At 41.4% G+C, this 16377-nt stretch overlaps 1 protein-coding gene across 1 annotated transcript; it reads right to left on the bottom strand.

Moving 5' to 3' along the window:
* Positions 1 to 2847: 2847 nt before the first annotated feature.
* On the bottom strand, positions 2848 to 15349 carry LOC125427403 (E2F associated phosphoprotein). Its single transcript, XM_048486762.1, has 6 exons — positions 15213 to 15349; positions 14090 to 14271; positions 11878 to 11976; positions 10461 to 10584; positions 5767 to 5889; positions 2848 to 3458 (listed from the first exon to the last, which is right to left on the bottom strand). Exons 1-6 carry the CDS (start codon positions 15284 to 15286, stop codon positions 3182 to 3184), a joined length of 879 nt encoding a protein of 292 aa, XP_048342719.1. The 5' UTR covers positions 15287 to 15349; the 3' UTR covers positions 2848 to 3181.
* Between the last annotated feature and the right edge of the window lie 1028 nt (positions 15350 to 16377).

The raw sequence follows: 16377 nt of genomic DNA on the forward strand, positions 1-16377 counted from the left end.
TGAGATCAGAGTTGTCCCTTACCCTAATGTTCTCTGAGGTTAGCAGGAAACTACTGATTTTTGTTTGAAGGGCAATACACTCAAAAGAAACAGTCCAGCATGAGTTGGATATCCGAGGGGCTTTGAAGGTCAACATGGACAGAACAGAGGTCTTGTGTCCTTTTGATACATCATTCACCTTGTAGAGGTCCAGTTACATAGGAGGAGGGCCTCATTACCTGTCAGCTGAGCTGAGTTTAATACACATAAGGGGTATGAGATTCAGGGTCTAAAGGTGCCAACTAGCATGACAGGCTACCTTCCTAGAGCTCGAGTAATGTTAGAAGCCATCTCAGCGAGATCTATGGTCAAGGAAATCAACAGAATGGGGATCTGGCCACCCTTCTCTGTGCTTGTGAAGCAGTACAGTCAAGTCCAGTAGTGTGCTGGCTGGGCAGGGCTGGTGTATGGGAGCCAGTGTGGTGTAGTGGTTAAGATGAGGTGGATTCTAATCTGGAGAATCGGGTTTGATTCCCCATTCCTCCACCAGAGTGGCAGAGGCTTATTTGGTGAACCAGATGTGTTTCCGCACTCCTACATTCCTGCTGGGTGACCTTGGGCTAGTCAGTTCTTTGGAATTCTCTCAGCCCCGCCTACCTCACAAGGTGTCTGTTGTGGGGAGAGGAAGGGAAAGGAGATTGTAAACCACCTTGAATCTCCTTACAGGAGAGAATGGTGGGGTATAAGTCCAAACTCTTCTTTTTCTTCAGTACTGAGGCTCAGGGCTGGACTGCTGGCAGTTCAACTACGAATAATCCAAGGTTGCCAAGTCCATGGGAGAGTTCAAAGAGAAGTCAGCCAGGCCAGGAGTCAATTGCCAGGAATACATACAGTAGCCAGGATAATCCAGGAATCAAGGTCAGAAGCCAGTCAGTTGTCAGTCAGGTCTGGAGACAACAGTTGTGTGCAGACAAAGGCAGGTGGAATCCACTTTGCAACCACAACTGCAGTTTCTGTCAAAGGCCTTTTATTCTCCAGAGCTACTTGCCTGGGACTGCTCCTGTAAAAACTCTGGGTAATGCCTAGTCTGCAGTCTTGCTGAGCAGTGCCTTTCCTTTAAGGCCACTCTCAATCTCTGTCTGCAATGCCAGCTTACATCTGGAGACCCAGAGCTGCTAAATCTTCCTTAGCCCTGCTAATTAGCTCTGAGCCAGAAGCCTGTGCTTGTTCAGGCTCTGCTGATTCAGCTAGCACCTCTCTGCGAAGCTCAGTTAACTCATCCTTGGATGAGCTATCAGCTACAGCAGGAGGGGCCTCGACAAGTGGTTATTGTGGAAATCTCTAAGAAAAGAGTAGTCCTGGAGTGCCATCTACTCCTCTCTTTCCTTTTTTCCCCATCCTGAGTTCTAGTTTAGGCATATAACCAGCTTCTTGATTATTGTGCAGTTTCTCCCACTCCTCGAAGGAGAATGGGTATGGCTGGACTTAATGTGAAAATGCCTCTCTCTTGCTAGCTACGAAGTCACCCAGATCCTGCCCAAAGGAGTGCTGGAAGTAGTGAAACGTGAGCTACAGAAAAGTGTAAGAGGTATAGGGCCCTTGGACAACTGGAGAACCTGGCCCCCTAGCGTTAGACTTTCCCTTTGCATCTATTTATGTCAATAACTGGATGTCCTTTCAGCTTTAGTCCGGTCACATCATGGGAATTCTTCTCCCGTACAAAATGTAAAATTCCAGTGCTCTTGGAATCTGGGCTAGGAATTCTTTTCTCCCTAGAAAACAATTCCCCTCTATGACTAGAATATGGTCCTTTCCCCCAGTACTGCCTCCCTGCCAGCACCACAGGTCTATTCACAGATCCTATACACATCTGATCACTCTGGATCTCAGAGTCCAACTCTTTGAATTCCTGTCAGAAGCTCTGTCTGCCTTCCTAATTCCACCCATTCCCAGTATGTCACTCACACACTCAAGCTCTGTGAGGGATTAACACTATAAGCAGAAAATTCAAAGAAACGGTCAAACCTCCACATCTGAACCACTAATGGCAGATGGAACTCTCAAGTATACATCTACATAGCCTAAAAATGTCATCACTCCTTCAGTACTGTCCCAATTCAGCTTCTGATCCTCAAACTGATAGCAGGCAAGAATGTGCAACCACGTAAGAAAGAGATAGAATGTCAACAAAAGGAAATACTTCTTTCAACAAGTGATTAAAATGTGGAATTTACAGCCAGGGGTCACAATCATAGGCATAATCAGATATGATTGTAAAAAGGGGATTAGATAAATGTATGGAGGATAGGTCCATCAGTAGCTACTAGCCACGGAAACTAAAGGGAACCTTCCATATTCAGAGACAGGAAACCACTGAAACACAAAGCTAAAATGCAACAATAGGGCCTTGGCCTCTATGCACTGTTGGTCCTAGATAGTAACTGCTTGCCATCGTCTGAGAGGATGCTGAACTAGACGGACCACTAGCCTGACCCAGTAATGCTATTTTAATGTATTCCATTAGCACATACCAAAATGTTCCCCAGAGATTATCCTTGCCTAAGACGAACTTTATGATTTCCTAAAGAAAAATCACAAGATTCCAACATAGTCAGGGAAGAATTCTTGCTTGCAAAGGAGGCTAAAAATGACCCAAAAAGATATCCTTAAATTTCATTACTAAAAATGGAGCAATATTCAGGGTCACCAAGTCAGTGGCTCCAATCTCAAAATTTAGAAATCATCTTTAAGACAGCTTTCTGCTGGGGAGGAACATATGAGCTAGACATTCCAGGGACAATTTTAAACAAGTACTCTGCGATTTCAAAATACTTGGGATAAGTGAACAGAAAAAAAATCAGATCTGAAAAGCTTTAAACTGAGTTTAATGATGCCAATTTCAAAAAGCAGATACTACTTCTTTCAATGTAGCTGTTTGCCACCACATTTTATTAGTTAAACACTACTGACTGTCCAGGCTGGCCTGATGTTTATATTCTGGTGAACAGAACTGAACAAAAATATACATATACATAAGCAAGTATTCTATTAATTATGTACATAAATTAGATCACTCGTATTATGTCTATGGACAGTGTAACAAAGACATAATTTCCATACTGGATCAAGTGGGAACAAAGGAAAAAATTAAAGCTGTGCTTCTGAAATTTAATACAGTCTTAAGCAACGCGACTTACACACTTTAGCAGTGGCTTGCTAAAATATTGAAAAAGTGGAAAACCTCATCCTTATCCAAGACAGCCACTTCTGTTGAACATTCAGTACACTTTACTGGATGATATATCTCCTCCTCTTCCGGTTTTTCCAGATCAACGACAGATTCATTATTCTGTTTAATTTTCTTGTGCGCTTTCTTTGTCCTCTTGTTCAATGGGCCTTTGTATTTCAAAGTCTCCTCTTTGACAACGGTGCAGTTCATCACAAACATTGCTCTGTACTGAGTTCTGTATGTTTCATGCCTAAAAACAAAGACAAAAATATTTAACTGGTAGAAAACTACACAAACTGTTAATTTCTCAAATCTAGGAGACCTGCAAGGGAAGAAAAAGGGGAAAAAAAACCTTTTCTTCCCATTCCAGAAGGGAAGTCATATGGCACATTAGAAACAGGTTAATTTAAAATGGCCTTTGTAACCCACAGCGTATCTCTAGTGTGGTGCAGTGGTTGCAGCACTGGCCTACACTCTGGGAGTGCTCCATAAGCACTTTACACTCATAGGATCTAGGCCTATCTATTTAGAAAGTTTTAACATCAGGTTTTTAGTTAGTTCAGTGCTGGCAAGAACATTGTATTTACCCGTAACTGTGGTTTATCAGGTGGTATGTGCACGCACGCATGGGTGTGAGCATCAGCAGGCCTGCCACGGTTGAAGATTATCAAGCTTCTTAGAAGGCTCTAGAGCTCTCCCAAATGCTCCCCCTTTTCTCCCCCTGCCTCATCATGTCAGAGAAAGTGAACAAGGAAGTCCAGGGAAGGAGAAAGGGATGTGTGCCTGCACAGAAGACGGCTCGAAGAACAGTTATAGGAAAGTGTAACATTATTCTTCCTCAGTGTGGTCTTCTGTGCAGACCCACATGGGAGACTAGAAAGCTAAAATCCAATGAGGAAATGGGGTGAGACTGCAGAGAAAGTTCTCACCGATAAAGCCAGAAAAAAAAGACTGCAACTATTGTATTTTATTTAAACATGCTTTGCAGCACACCTTTCCCCACAACAAAATCATGTCTGGAATTAATGTCCATAGCGTAATGGTGAACAAATGTTGCAGAGGATGACCATATAACCCTTTAGAGAGGCGTCAGTAAAGATCAGTAAACATCATTTGGGGATTATACCAAATGGAACCCCGTGCACTAGGTTAGGAAGGGATGACCACCAGGACAAAGTGAGAAGCACAGACCTAGAGATAGACAACCTACAGTGTTGGGAGTCATGTATGGAGCAAATACCCAAATAAACCAATTCCGTAAACTCCTAAGGTACAACCTAGCCAGGGGAACAATAGCTGTAGTGGAAGCCATCAACCCTAATAGCTTTTGGATAGCAAGAGCATATTGATATTGGTAATCAAGACCCACAATCATCTGGGCTCTGGAGGCTAGGAGGAAAACTTTCATTGAGTCAAAGAGCACTCCTATAAACTCCACAGTTTGCGTGGGTTGTAAAATAGATTTCTAAAGATTAACGACATGTCCCAGAGAAGCATCGGTGTGCTGAGCCTGGTCCACCAGAACTTGCTTATTAACAAGGGAGGCCCCAATCAACAACAAGTAATCATGGTAGGGGTACACCTGACAACCCAGGGAGGCAAGATGGGCCACCACGACAGACATACAATTAGGAAAAAACCCTGAGGCCTGTGGACAGTCCAAAGGATAAAATGACATAGTCGTAAGAATGCTTTTCCTGGAAGCAGGATGGATGGCTATATGAAAATAAGCATCCTGGAGATCAACCACCAAAAAACAAGGTATTTGGGGCAAGCAGTGGTATGACCTCTTGTAAGAACAGCATCCAAAATTTTTGCACCTTCATGTGCCAATTTGACTGACAAAGATTTAGAATGGGCTGCTTACCCCCAGACTTCCTGGAGTGTGAGGGAGGTAGAGGCCTTGCATGAAGCCCTTCCCCCCCAAATAGAGTAGACAATATGAGTGATTGTCAATTTTTGCCACGTTGGCACCACAAGTGGACACCACCAGATTCCATAGTATAAAAAAAAGAAAAAAATTGACCCCAAAAAAGGGCGAAGTGCAACACATCCTCAATTTGCGACGGCAAAAAGAGAACTGAGGAGGATGCTCACCCATCCACGCTGCACCTCATGACTTCTAGGTAGGAAATCTTCCCTGAGCCGAGGGGAGGAGAAGCATTTGGGAAAGCTCTAGAGCCTTCCAGAAAGCTTGGCAATCTTCAACTGTGGCAGGCCTGTGCATGCACAGACCCATTGCACAGAAGACCACACTGAGGAAGTAATGTCACATATACTTCTAAAAGACAAGTTTCCTCCCCAGGAATATGAAGGATTGTTTCAGCTAACAAAGCAGCAGTTATTGAAAAGCATACTTCTCCTATCAGGTAAGCATAATTAGTGGTATGGTTGCCTTCCTTATTGTGTGAACAATGCTCCAGTCCTTAAAGGACAAGTCCATAAAAAGATAACCAAAGATAGCTGAAATTATAGAATTGTTGGGTTAACAAACTTTTGCTTATTTAATTAACAGAAGCTGAACATATATCACAGGTGGCTTACAGTTCAGTAATTACCTTTGACAGTCAAGGCATAATGTAGTCATGCAGGCAGGACAATTCAAAACAGCATCACTGCTTGGAATCGCTGGAGGTCTGATTTGCTTTCCTTCAGGCTGAGTACTTCTTATGTTATGATACCTACAATAATGAAGTATACAGACTGGTTGGCGTTTTTACTGAAGCATACAAAACCCTGCACCATCAACGAACAGCCATTATGTATGTATGTATTTATTTATTTAATAATCTGCGTTTCTCACCAACATGAATTATTGGATAGACAGCAGTGCAATCAGACAACATAAGACCACGAGCATTTTTGCAAGAAAAATTCAAATCCTGTTGCCACCACAACACAGTTCTGTTATCTCCATTTTAATACTTTATAATTTAAGCTATTTCATACACATGCACAGGCAAGCCGGTTAAGACAATCAGGGCACATTTACTATTTGAGAGTTGCTTTCCCACAGTACGACCTTATGCTGCTCTGGGAGTGTACAGATGCCTCTGTAAGGGCAGTACTCATATAGTCAATAGCTACATGGACAGGACCAACTGCTATGCCCCCTTCCCACTCAAATCTCTCCTGTCTGAGAGGAAGAGAAACATTCAAGTATGGTAAAACTAAGGAGAAGCCGCTTCCAGGCCTTCTGTAGATAAATGTGAATAAATCCTAAAGTTTACCACACAACCTGATTTTTCATAAACCAGCACCCTACCAACCTTGGACTTAGTGGGGTGGCTTTACAGTGGTTTTCCTCCTTTCTTCAGGGTTGGGAACAAAGGATGGTGCTGGGGGGAAGGTATTGCCCAGTTCTCCGGTGCAGTGTGGGGTGCCACAAGATTCAGTCCTCTCCCCGATGTTTTGCAGTGTTTACAGTGGCAAAGTGGTTAAAACTGTGCCAGCTGAAACTTAAATCTATCGAAGACACAGGTCCTATGGCTGAGTCAGACCAGACTAGGATGGAGGCTTTTGTTAGGATGCAACCAGAGACAGCACCATCTGTCAGGAGTCTAAGTGTTGTCCTGGATGTGTCACTGAACACGGAACAACAGGTCTCAATGGTTACCAGGATGGTTTTTTATCATCTTCGCTGTATTTAGCAATTAGCCCCAACCTTTCTTGCTCTGACCTGTCCATAGTGATCCATACAACAGTCACCTCCAGTCTAGATTACTGTAACTTGTTCTAGGTAGGGCTGCCCCTGAGACTACTCCAAAAGCTTCAGTTGGTACAGAATGCAGCTGAGAGGGTCCTATGAAGGATCCCTTGGAGAGTTTCCATTCAACCTATTGTTCACCAGCTGATTGTTTGATGGAATGCTTCTTGATCAGGTTCAAGGTGCTGGTTTTAACTTTTAAAGTCCTTAACAGTCTGAGACCCTCATACTTGTGGGACTGCCTCTCCCACGACATCCCCTCAAGGATGCTTTGCTCTAGTTCCCAAAATCTACTGGAAGTCCCTGGCCCAAAAGCACTCTGATTGTTCTTACCCAGGGCCAGGGCCTTTTTGGCCATGACCACTGCCTGGTTGAACTCTGTCTGAGGTTACCAGGGTTCTGCAGGATCTGGCCCAATTCCACATGGTCTGCAAAATAGAGATGTTCCACCAGAAACATGGTTGAGGACTTGTGGTTGCTCTATTACATCCTCCAGTTACCAGGCAGAGCCCCTCTCTTGTATACGCTCCCTTGGTCCCCCTCCACACTCACTTTGTGGAGGGGTTTGTTATTCTCGAGTCAGCTCTGCTGGGAACTTAGGACGCCATCTTATTATTTGTATTTTATGGAGTTTAATTTATTTTAATGTTTTCTGTTTTAAAATATATTTGATTCATTACCTGCCCCAGGCCCTGCTAAGGTGGGGGAAAAACAGGATATAACTATAAAATATAAATAAAAATAATCTTTTCCTATCACATTCTTCAAGGAATGTTACAATGAACAGCTTTCAGGATTACTCTTTGACTCATTATTAAAAACCCGCACAGTAACTAAGAAATGAATTCTGAAATATACAATAAATTCATTTTTGCAATATGGTGGCAGAATGTGATGATTCCCATTTTTCCTAAAAAATTGGAATGAGACACTCTTAAGAACCATCAGAAGATGGGCAGTACACCCCTACACTCTGCAGGGAACTTGGAGATTTATCGCATGTCTTCATGCCTGCAGCCCAACCCTAGGAAAGATTATTCCCAGGGTCGCAGGACCCACAAGGAGGCAGAGCTGCATAAATTGGGGAAAGTAGAAGGGCAAAAGGATGAAATATCTCTTTCAATAGGTACAGCTTCACAGAATAAAGGAGCTGAGAAAGGACCCTTTGTCCCTCCTTCTACAGCCCATCAAACTACATGACTGCTCCCCCTATGGATCCTGCAAACTCAGGGTTGAATTTTTGGGTGTTAGAAGGAGCTGCAAGAACAGAGAGGAATGTGAGGAAACTTACATGAACTAGGGGTAGGTTCACACCATCTACATTATTAAAACAAAACCCTGTCGCAAAATAAGTCAAATGTAGACATCTATATTATAATTCATTAGTTTGGGTTTGAACTGCATGCAAATTTTATAATTTGCAGGAAGTTGAAACTGCAACCAAATGTTCACAAATAGTGACTTGAAGTGAAGAGTTAGATTCTAGTCCAGTAGTCCCTTAGGCCCATTCTGCACATGAACTTTCAATGCACTTTGCAGCTGGATCTTACTGTGCGAAACAGTAAATCCACTTGCAAACAATTGTGAAAGTGGACTGAAAGTGCATAATTCTGCTTGTGTGGAGGGGGCCTTAGAGACCAACAAGATTTTCAGGATATAAGCTTTTGAGAGTCAAAGCTCACCTATCAGACATCCTTGAAATTTTCTACATGACAAGTATCATCCTGAACTTCAACATGCCACTGAGATAGTCTTTCACTTTCTACCTGCTACTGTCAATTATTGTCATGTTTACCCCTTTCCCGCACACCCCGAAAAATTACTTTTGAAGCCCTCCTGATGGCATCAGTTCTAGTGATTGTCTAAGAGTAAACTAACTTCTGTAGCCCCTTCCTTACCTGAACAGTGCCTACCTTTTCTAAATACCATTTGGCTCCTGTACACACATAGTGCAATCCTATGCATAGTTACTCCAATCTAATCCTATCAAAATGATGGGTTTAGGCTGGAGTAAGTCTGCACAGGGTGACAGTTTCTTAAAGTTTCAGACCAAAAGACATGACAATAAAGTTTAAAACAAATGATCACACTTGTAGCTCTTTTCCAAATAAGGCCTGCAGTTTGGCCTCAAAGTACATTCTCAAAGACTAGGATGAATGTTCTACTTGGCTGTACCTATTTAAGCTTTTTGTTCATTACTACCGTATATACTCGTGTATAAGTCAACCCACATATAAGTCGAGGCACCTAATTTTACCACAAAAAACTGGGAAAACTTATTGACTCGCATATAAGTTGAGGGTGGGAAATGCAGCAGCTACTGGTAAATTTCAAAAATAAAAATAGATACCAATAAAATTACATTAATTGAGGCATCAGTTTTTGAATATTTATTTCAAAGAAAAACAGTAAACTAGCTCTGTAAGTAGAAAAGGGACTCAACAAAAACAATATGGTCTCAACAATAACTTTAAAAGTACAAAAAAATAGTACAAGCTAAAACACAAGAGTTAAAATCCTTCAAAACTGGATTTTTGGTCAGGGGAGGAATGTTTATCTTAGCAGTACCAACATTTCAAAGTATCCTTAGGAGACCCTCCTGATGATACCACCCAGGTTTGGTGAAGTTTGGTTCAGGGGGTCCAAAGTTATGGACCCTCAAAATGTAGCCCATCTACTATTAGCTCCTATTGGAAACAATGGGGGATAGGGCACCCCCTTTGGGGGTCCATAACTTTGGATCCCCTAAACCAAACATCACCAAACCTGGCTGGTATCAGCAACAGGTTATCCTGATGATACCACCCAGGTTTGGTGAAGTTTGGTTCAAGGGATCCAAAGTTATGGACCCTCAAATGTAGCCCCATCTACTATTAACTCCCATTGGAAACAATGGGGGATGGGGCACCCTCTTTGGGGGTCCATAACTTTGGACCCCTTGAATCAAACTTTACCAAACTTGGGTGGTACCATCAGGAGTGTCACCTGATGATATCCTGAAATTTTGGTGCTGCTAGCCTAAAAACTGCGCCCCTGGTGGCCGGCAAAGTAAAAACCCTAAAATATTTTTTAAAATACAGCTGACTTGTGCATAAGTCGAGGGGGGCTTTTTCAGCACAAAAAATGTGCTGAAAAACTCAACTTATACACCGTATATTTATACCCAGGTTAGGGAACATCCACAGTTGTCATTGCAAACATATAATATAAATATATAATATGTACACACTGGAGCCACAACACAAAACTTAAGCAACATTGTATTATGTATGTGAGTGTGCCATCAAGTGGCAGTAAACTTATGACAACCCCTTATGTGATATTCAAGATAAGACACCAACAGAGGTGCTTTGCTTTGGCCTGCCTCTGTACAGCAACCCTGGACTTCCTTCCTGATCTCCTATCCAAATACTAACCAAAGCCAATTCTGCTTAGCTTCTGAAATCAGATAAGATCAGGCTAGCCTGAGCCATCCAGGTCAGGACACTTGGTATGACAAAATACATCAATTTTGAGTATCCCCATGGCTGGAAATAAATACTTCACCTTCTTCTTTGCCTGTCCACCCACTCTTGGTCTCTTTTATCTTCTTCTGGGTCATACAGCAACTCATCATTGGTCGGAATTCGACGCTGTTTATGTTTATGTTTTTTCTTGGCTTCCTGAGAAACTGTCAAGTTTATACACACAGTCAGAAAACAAAGAGCAGGATGACACAGTAGCATTACAGTTCTTCATTACATTTACATTCCTTTCCAACCCTCTGTAAAGCAGCCATACAAAGTTAAAACTAAGCTTCCAATTCTCCTATTTCTCGTTCCTTAGAAGAATTAATGCAGTCCAACATATACAAGGTTCAGCCTCTGTAGTTTTCCCTACAGAATACATCGTTCTCAACAGGTTAGGAAGTCTCGTTTTCATAATGATTCTTTTTATGCAAGAACGGTTGTTATTTGTTGCTATTACTATTAACTGGTATTCAAATAAAAATCTAAATGGAGGGCGGAAAGGAACATTCATTTCTGATTCAAGACGACATTTTCTTATAAACCCCAACAGGATGGAATTAGCTGATAAACATCAGGCAGTCTTCGCTAGGAGGGCAAACAGGTTGGCAGACACATAGCTCTAGTGATAGATGGACCAATAGTAAGGCACAAAGACAGCAATACAAATCACTCAAAATCGCTAAGGTATAAATTCACACGATTTGAGATCCAGGACAACTGCAATAGTACAGAGGAACCATCCCTTCCTGAATTTCAACATATTTTTAAAGCAACTTGAAGCATTCTGCCACTAGCTCACACTCTCCAGTAAGGGAAGTACCCCTTGCTTTCCCACAAAATATAATATTTGTCCCACTTCTCCCCTTTCATTCCCTTTGGCATTACATTCAGAGTCCCAAGGATGCTTTTGTCAGGATAGTCAGGAAAACCAAGGAACTGTACATGAATGATAATTAATTACATTTATATAACATATGAAGGATATTTTTGTTAGATCCCACTCACTTTTATATTACATTTATGTAACTGATTATCAAAGCCCAGTGACTAATGAAAATTAGAGGAGTGGGGGAGAGGACACAACCAATTAGTTGTATAGGTTAACAATGAAATGCAGTCTTAGACACAAGGGAAACTGCTTTCAGCCTAAATAGCATCTATGATGCAAGCAAAACTTTAATTAAATTTAAATTAGCTTAACACAGACAGGAGTTTTCTCTTTTGCGTGAAGAGATCTGAAGGAGCAAGAAACTTCTAAATAAGTGGTATCTCACTTGCCAGCTCATTTGTATTTTATTAGATAGTTAAATAAAAGTTCATGATTCAGCTCAGTCTCTTTTGAGTGCTCAGCCTCTATTAAAACCTTTGCTGATGACAGTAATGTGCCATCATTTCTGTAAATGCAAATGGTTATAGAGGAGAAAATGGATACTATCAGGTTATTGATTACTTACCTACTTTGTCTTCATCCTCTGAATCAGAATCAAAATAAATATCATCGTAGTACTTTGAAGTGGTGACAGTTCCAGCTTGCCCAGCACTAGAAGTTGCATCTAGTCACAAAATTGAACACAAAATATAGTCATCGAAGAATCACTAAAACAGAGCAGACGTCTAAATTCCTTCAGTTTGACATTCCCTGTCTACAAAGTAACTTATATATTTGGACTGAAAGGTGACTACTTAGGCACTTATTTGATATATTCCATACTTGGCGGTGTTGTGTGGTTTCCGGGCTGTGTGGCCGTGTTCTAGTAGCATTTTCTCCTGACGTTTCGTCTGCATCTGTGGCTGGCATCTTCAGATGATCCTCTGAAGATGCTAGCCACAGATGCAGATGAAACATCAGGAGAAACTGCTACTAGAACTCAGCCATACAGCCTGGAAACCACACAACACCCCAGCAATTCCAGCCATGAAAGCCTTCGACAATACATATTCCATACTTTCTCCACATCCATAGCAGCCTCCCAAAAACTCAAAAAAGTTTGCTCAAAGGCAAAGAACAGGGACCTGATCTTCTGACTACACAGGTTAAATAGCTCTGTTCTACAAGCAACATGAGCAAACCCATTTGTTCTGAGCCAAGTGCTACACATTCTACCACATGTTGTTTCTCCATATCAAAACAACATGCTAAACATATTACCACAAATAACTTGGTAAGTGTTAAGTTATGTCCAGAATGTAGACCCATGAAACCTGAAGCATGAGAAGAGTTTTAAAGAAACATCATCACAGACACCACTGACAGTACAAAAGCTGCTGCAATCAAATAAACAATAACTCACAATAAAATCAGATACAACTAAAAAACAGAAAAAATAAAATGTAAAAACAGATTTTATAATCAGATACAAGTACTGTCCAAATTAAATAGGTTCTTGCTTGAATGTTCTTGGCTGCCAGAGCAAAAAGTAAGATTTTACAGGAAACAAAAGATCATTATCAGAAGGAAGAAAAAAGAGTTTCACCAAATCAGTACAAGAATTAATATTTGTTTAAAAAGCAAAAAGAAATTTGGATCTAGGTTCTTCACAGAGAGGACAATATAGCACATAATGAGGCAAGTTGTCAGATTCTGAAACTCCACAAATAGAAAGGCGAGAGGCCTTCAGGATTTGGGTATAGAATCCAGCTAACAAGGCTGTTCTCCTGAAATCCAATTAATGTAAGAGCTATTCTTAGATTATATGAAGTGACGTTAGACAAATATGAGACCCTGACATGATCCTTTTTAAACAACAACTAGGGAGAAAATTTATACTGGGAAATTAGCTGTCTGTCATACACGGCATCACACTTAAACACCTAGTCACGGATCTGGTAAAGGTACCTGCTAGGTATCATTTGAGAGGGAATAATTACTAAGAATGTTGTTATAAAACTACCCTGAGCATTGCCTCACAACTAAATTTACTCAATAAATTAGTGGAATTTTTGGGTTGCCCTCTCCATTACTTTAATACAACGATGTGCACTCAAGCTTGAATTGAGGGTAAACTTAGTTCTGCTTGCATCAGGTTTTACCCCTACGAACTGGGTGAAAGGCTACATATATGTTTTATCAATTTGTAAATGGGTGGGGAGATAAAACAGAAAATACTATATTTACCTGATCGGCTATGTAGGTCAAATCAAAGCTAAAATTCTCATTGATATGTCTTACATGGTGAAAATTATATGCTGTCCCAGAAGAAAGCTCTGTTCCAGAGGGCATTTGGTGGCAGGTAAACCATTTTAGCTGTGACAACTATGTGTACTGGCTTTACTTTGTGTTTTAGTTCTGCATTGGTTCTAACATGTGGGCCACTTGTGATGTCTGCGTCTGGCGACTTTTACTGTTTGCTAGCCACCTGGAGTTTGCAGCAATTAGATGGGGAATAAATATTTAAATAAAAAAATACTGTAAGTACCAGCCCAAAATGGAACTTACAAGTAATGCTGATGATTAGATGGACTCTCCCCCTCAATATTATAAATTAAATTCTGTTGGAATAGATTAATATCACCTCTTAAGAGGCTGGATTGATTTAGTTGAACACTAGAACCAGACCAAACTCAGTATAATCCAATGTAACAGAGACACATAATCATTTCATAATGTTGGTATAATCCAAAATAATAGAGACAACTCATACTTCATAATTTTGTAAAGATATGTACCTGTAAGTTGTGATTTCCATTTGCCTTCTATGTTTTTCATGGTGCAGTCCAGCTCAGCTTCCATTTCTTTCTGGAACTCATCTTCACTAGAGGATTCACTTTCTCCAGTCAAACACTCCCTTATTAATTTGCGCTTCTGCTCAGGGGTGCCATGTAAAAGTACATCCACTTCATCTTCAGAGCTAAAAAAAGATTGAAATATTCAGGACCATTATACCAGAACATGCCAATTCTGTCACTGGCTAAGTAAAAACATTTGAAAGGGTCCAACTTCCCCACTTTGAAACTTAAATTACAAAACAGTACTATTAATCCTGCAAAAGCAACAATGCAGACATCTGCTTTTATACAAAAATTCAAGCACGCAGGAATGAACGCCTTTAGACAAATAATTAAGGAACTAAAGCCAGCTCTACCCAGAGTTGAACGGTTCACCTATGCAACTACTAGGAGACCCAACACACAAACAGATAACCTTGTAACAGTCCCACAGAAAAATGAGGTTAATTTTCTTTACTTCAAGCTCCATGAGATGGTGCCATAATGTGTCTTTTTGAATATAAAGCAATACTACTAAATTAAACAATAGCAGCCACAAATGTACAGCAAAGGCCATATCTGGCTGTTTCATTTGGGAGAAAAACAGAATTTATTATGAATACCCAAGTCATTGGATTCATGCATGAATCGCGTGTGGGAACGGTATAAACACAATTCAGTCTGGAAAAACTCCAGATCTCCATCGTTATGCAAATCGGGGTACAAACAGCTTGGTGCTTTCGGTGTCACTTAAGAGACACGGACAGGGAATGCTGCTTGAAAGTCAAGTTTCTTTCAGCATCTCTTTGTGAATGGCGGCAAATAAATATTTGATGAATGGCGGCAAATAAATATTTGATGATGATAAACAGGGAGAGCTTCGGCAAATCAACTTCCTCCCATGTTAATTTTCACATTTCCAGACGCATTCTTGCCATTATATTATTATTATTTTCATGATCAAATTTATATGCCGCTCTCCCCCATAGGACTCATAGCGGGGACACTAAATCCTCAAAGTGTCCCCTATTTCTCATATCGATCCCACCCATATAGAAGGGACAGCATCGCCTCCCAACCCGACCTGCTCTGCGCCGGCTCCTCGTCGCTGGGTTCTTCGACTACATAAGGATCATCCTCTTCCCGCAGGCGGCTCATGGCGATCTCTTTTTGCTAAACACACCCCTTAGAGCTCGGGCTCATCGGAAGTACTTTCTTCTTCCGGTTCATCCTAGTCTGGAATGTCTGCTTTTCGTTAAATTATCGCGCGTCGCGCGAGGCTGACAAGTCGCTGTTTTATGACGTAGCTGGTGGGCCGGCGTAATTTGTTTTTTGAGCACTCAGAGCAGCAAAAACGCGGGGTTGTTTTTTTTCTGTTTCAAAACAAGTCTCCATGTTAATGGAGCCGAAGTAAGTACCGACTCCTTGTTGGTCTAGCTGCTAAAACTATGACCGGTGCAAATGAGAACCAAGATTCTCCTATGCATTTACTTGGTATGGAAGAGCTTATTTAAGAACGTGCCTGCTGCATCAGACCAGAGTCCATGTAGTCCAGCACTCTGCTACTCGCAGTGGCCCACTAGGTGCCTTTGGGAGCTCACATGAAGGCTGTGAAAGCAATGGCCTTCTGCTGCTGCTCCCGAGCACCTGGTCTGCTGAGGCATTTCCAATCTCAGATCAAGGGGGATCAAGATTGGTAGCCATAGATTGACTTCTCCTCCATAATTCTGTCCAAGCCCTTTTTAAAGCTATCCAGGTTAGTGGCTATCACCACCTCCTGTGGCAGCGTATTCCAAACACCAATCACACGTTGTATGAAAAAAATGCTTCCTTTTACTAGTCCTAATTCTTCCCCCCAGCATTTTCAATGTATGCCCCCCTGGTTCTCTCTGTCAACATTTTCTACCCCATGCATAATTTTATAGATTTCAATCCTATCCCCCCTCAGACGTCTCTCCAAATTAAAAAGAGTCGCAAACGCTGCAGCCTCTCCTCATAAGGAAGGTGCTCCAATCCCTCAATCATCCTCGTTGCCCTTCTCTGCACTTTTTCTATCTCTTTGATATCCTTTTTGAGATGTGGCGACCAGAACTGAACACAGCACTCCAAGTGCGGTCGCACCACTGCTTTATATAAGGGCATGGCAATCTTTGCAGTTTTATTATCAATTTCCCTCTGTTTAGAACTGGGCCAAAATTCATTAGTTTATAGGGCTTGGTTGAGAGCTTTTAAATTTTGGCTTCGCCTGC

The sequence above is a fragment of the Sphaerodactylus townsendi genome, linkage group LG02, assembly GCF_021028975.2.
Source record: "Sphaerodactylus townsendi isolate TG3544 linkage group LG02, MPM_Stown_v2.3, whole genome shotgun sequence".
Taxonomy (NCBI): Eukaryota; Metazoa; Chordata; class Lepidosauria; order Squamata; family Sphaerodactylidae; genus Sphaerodactylus; species Sphaerodactylus townsendi.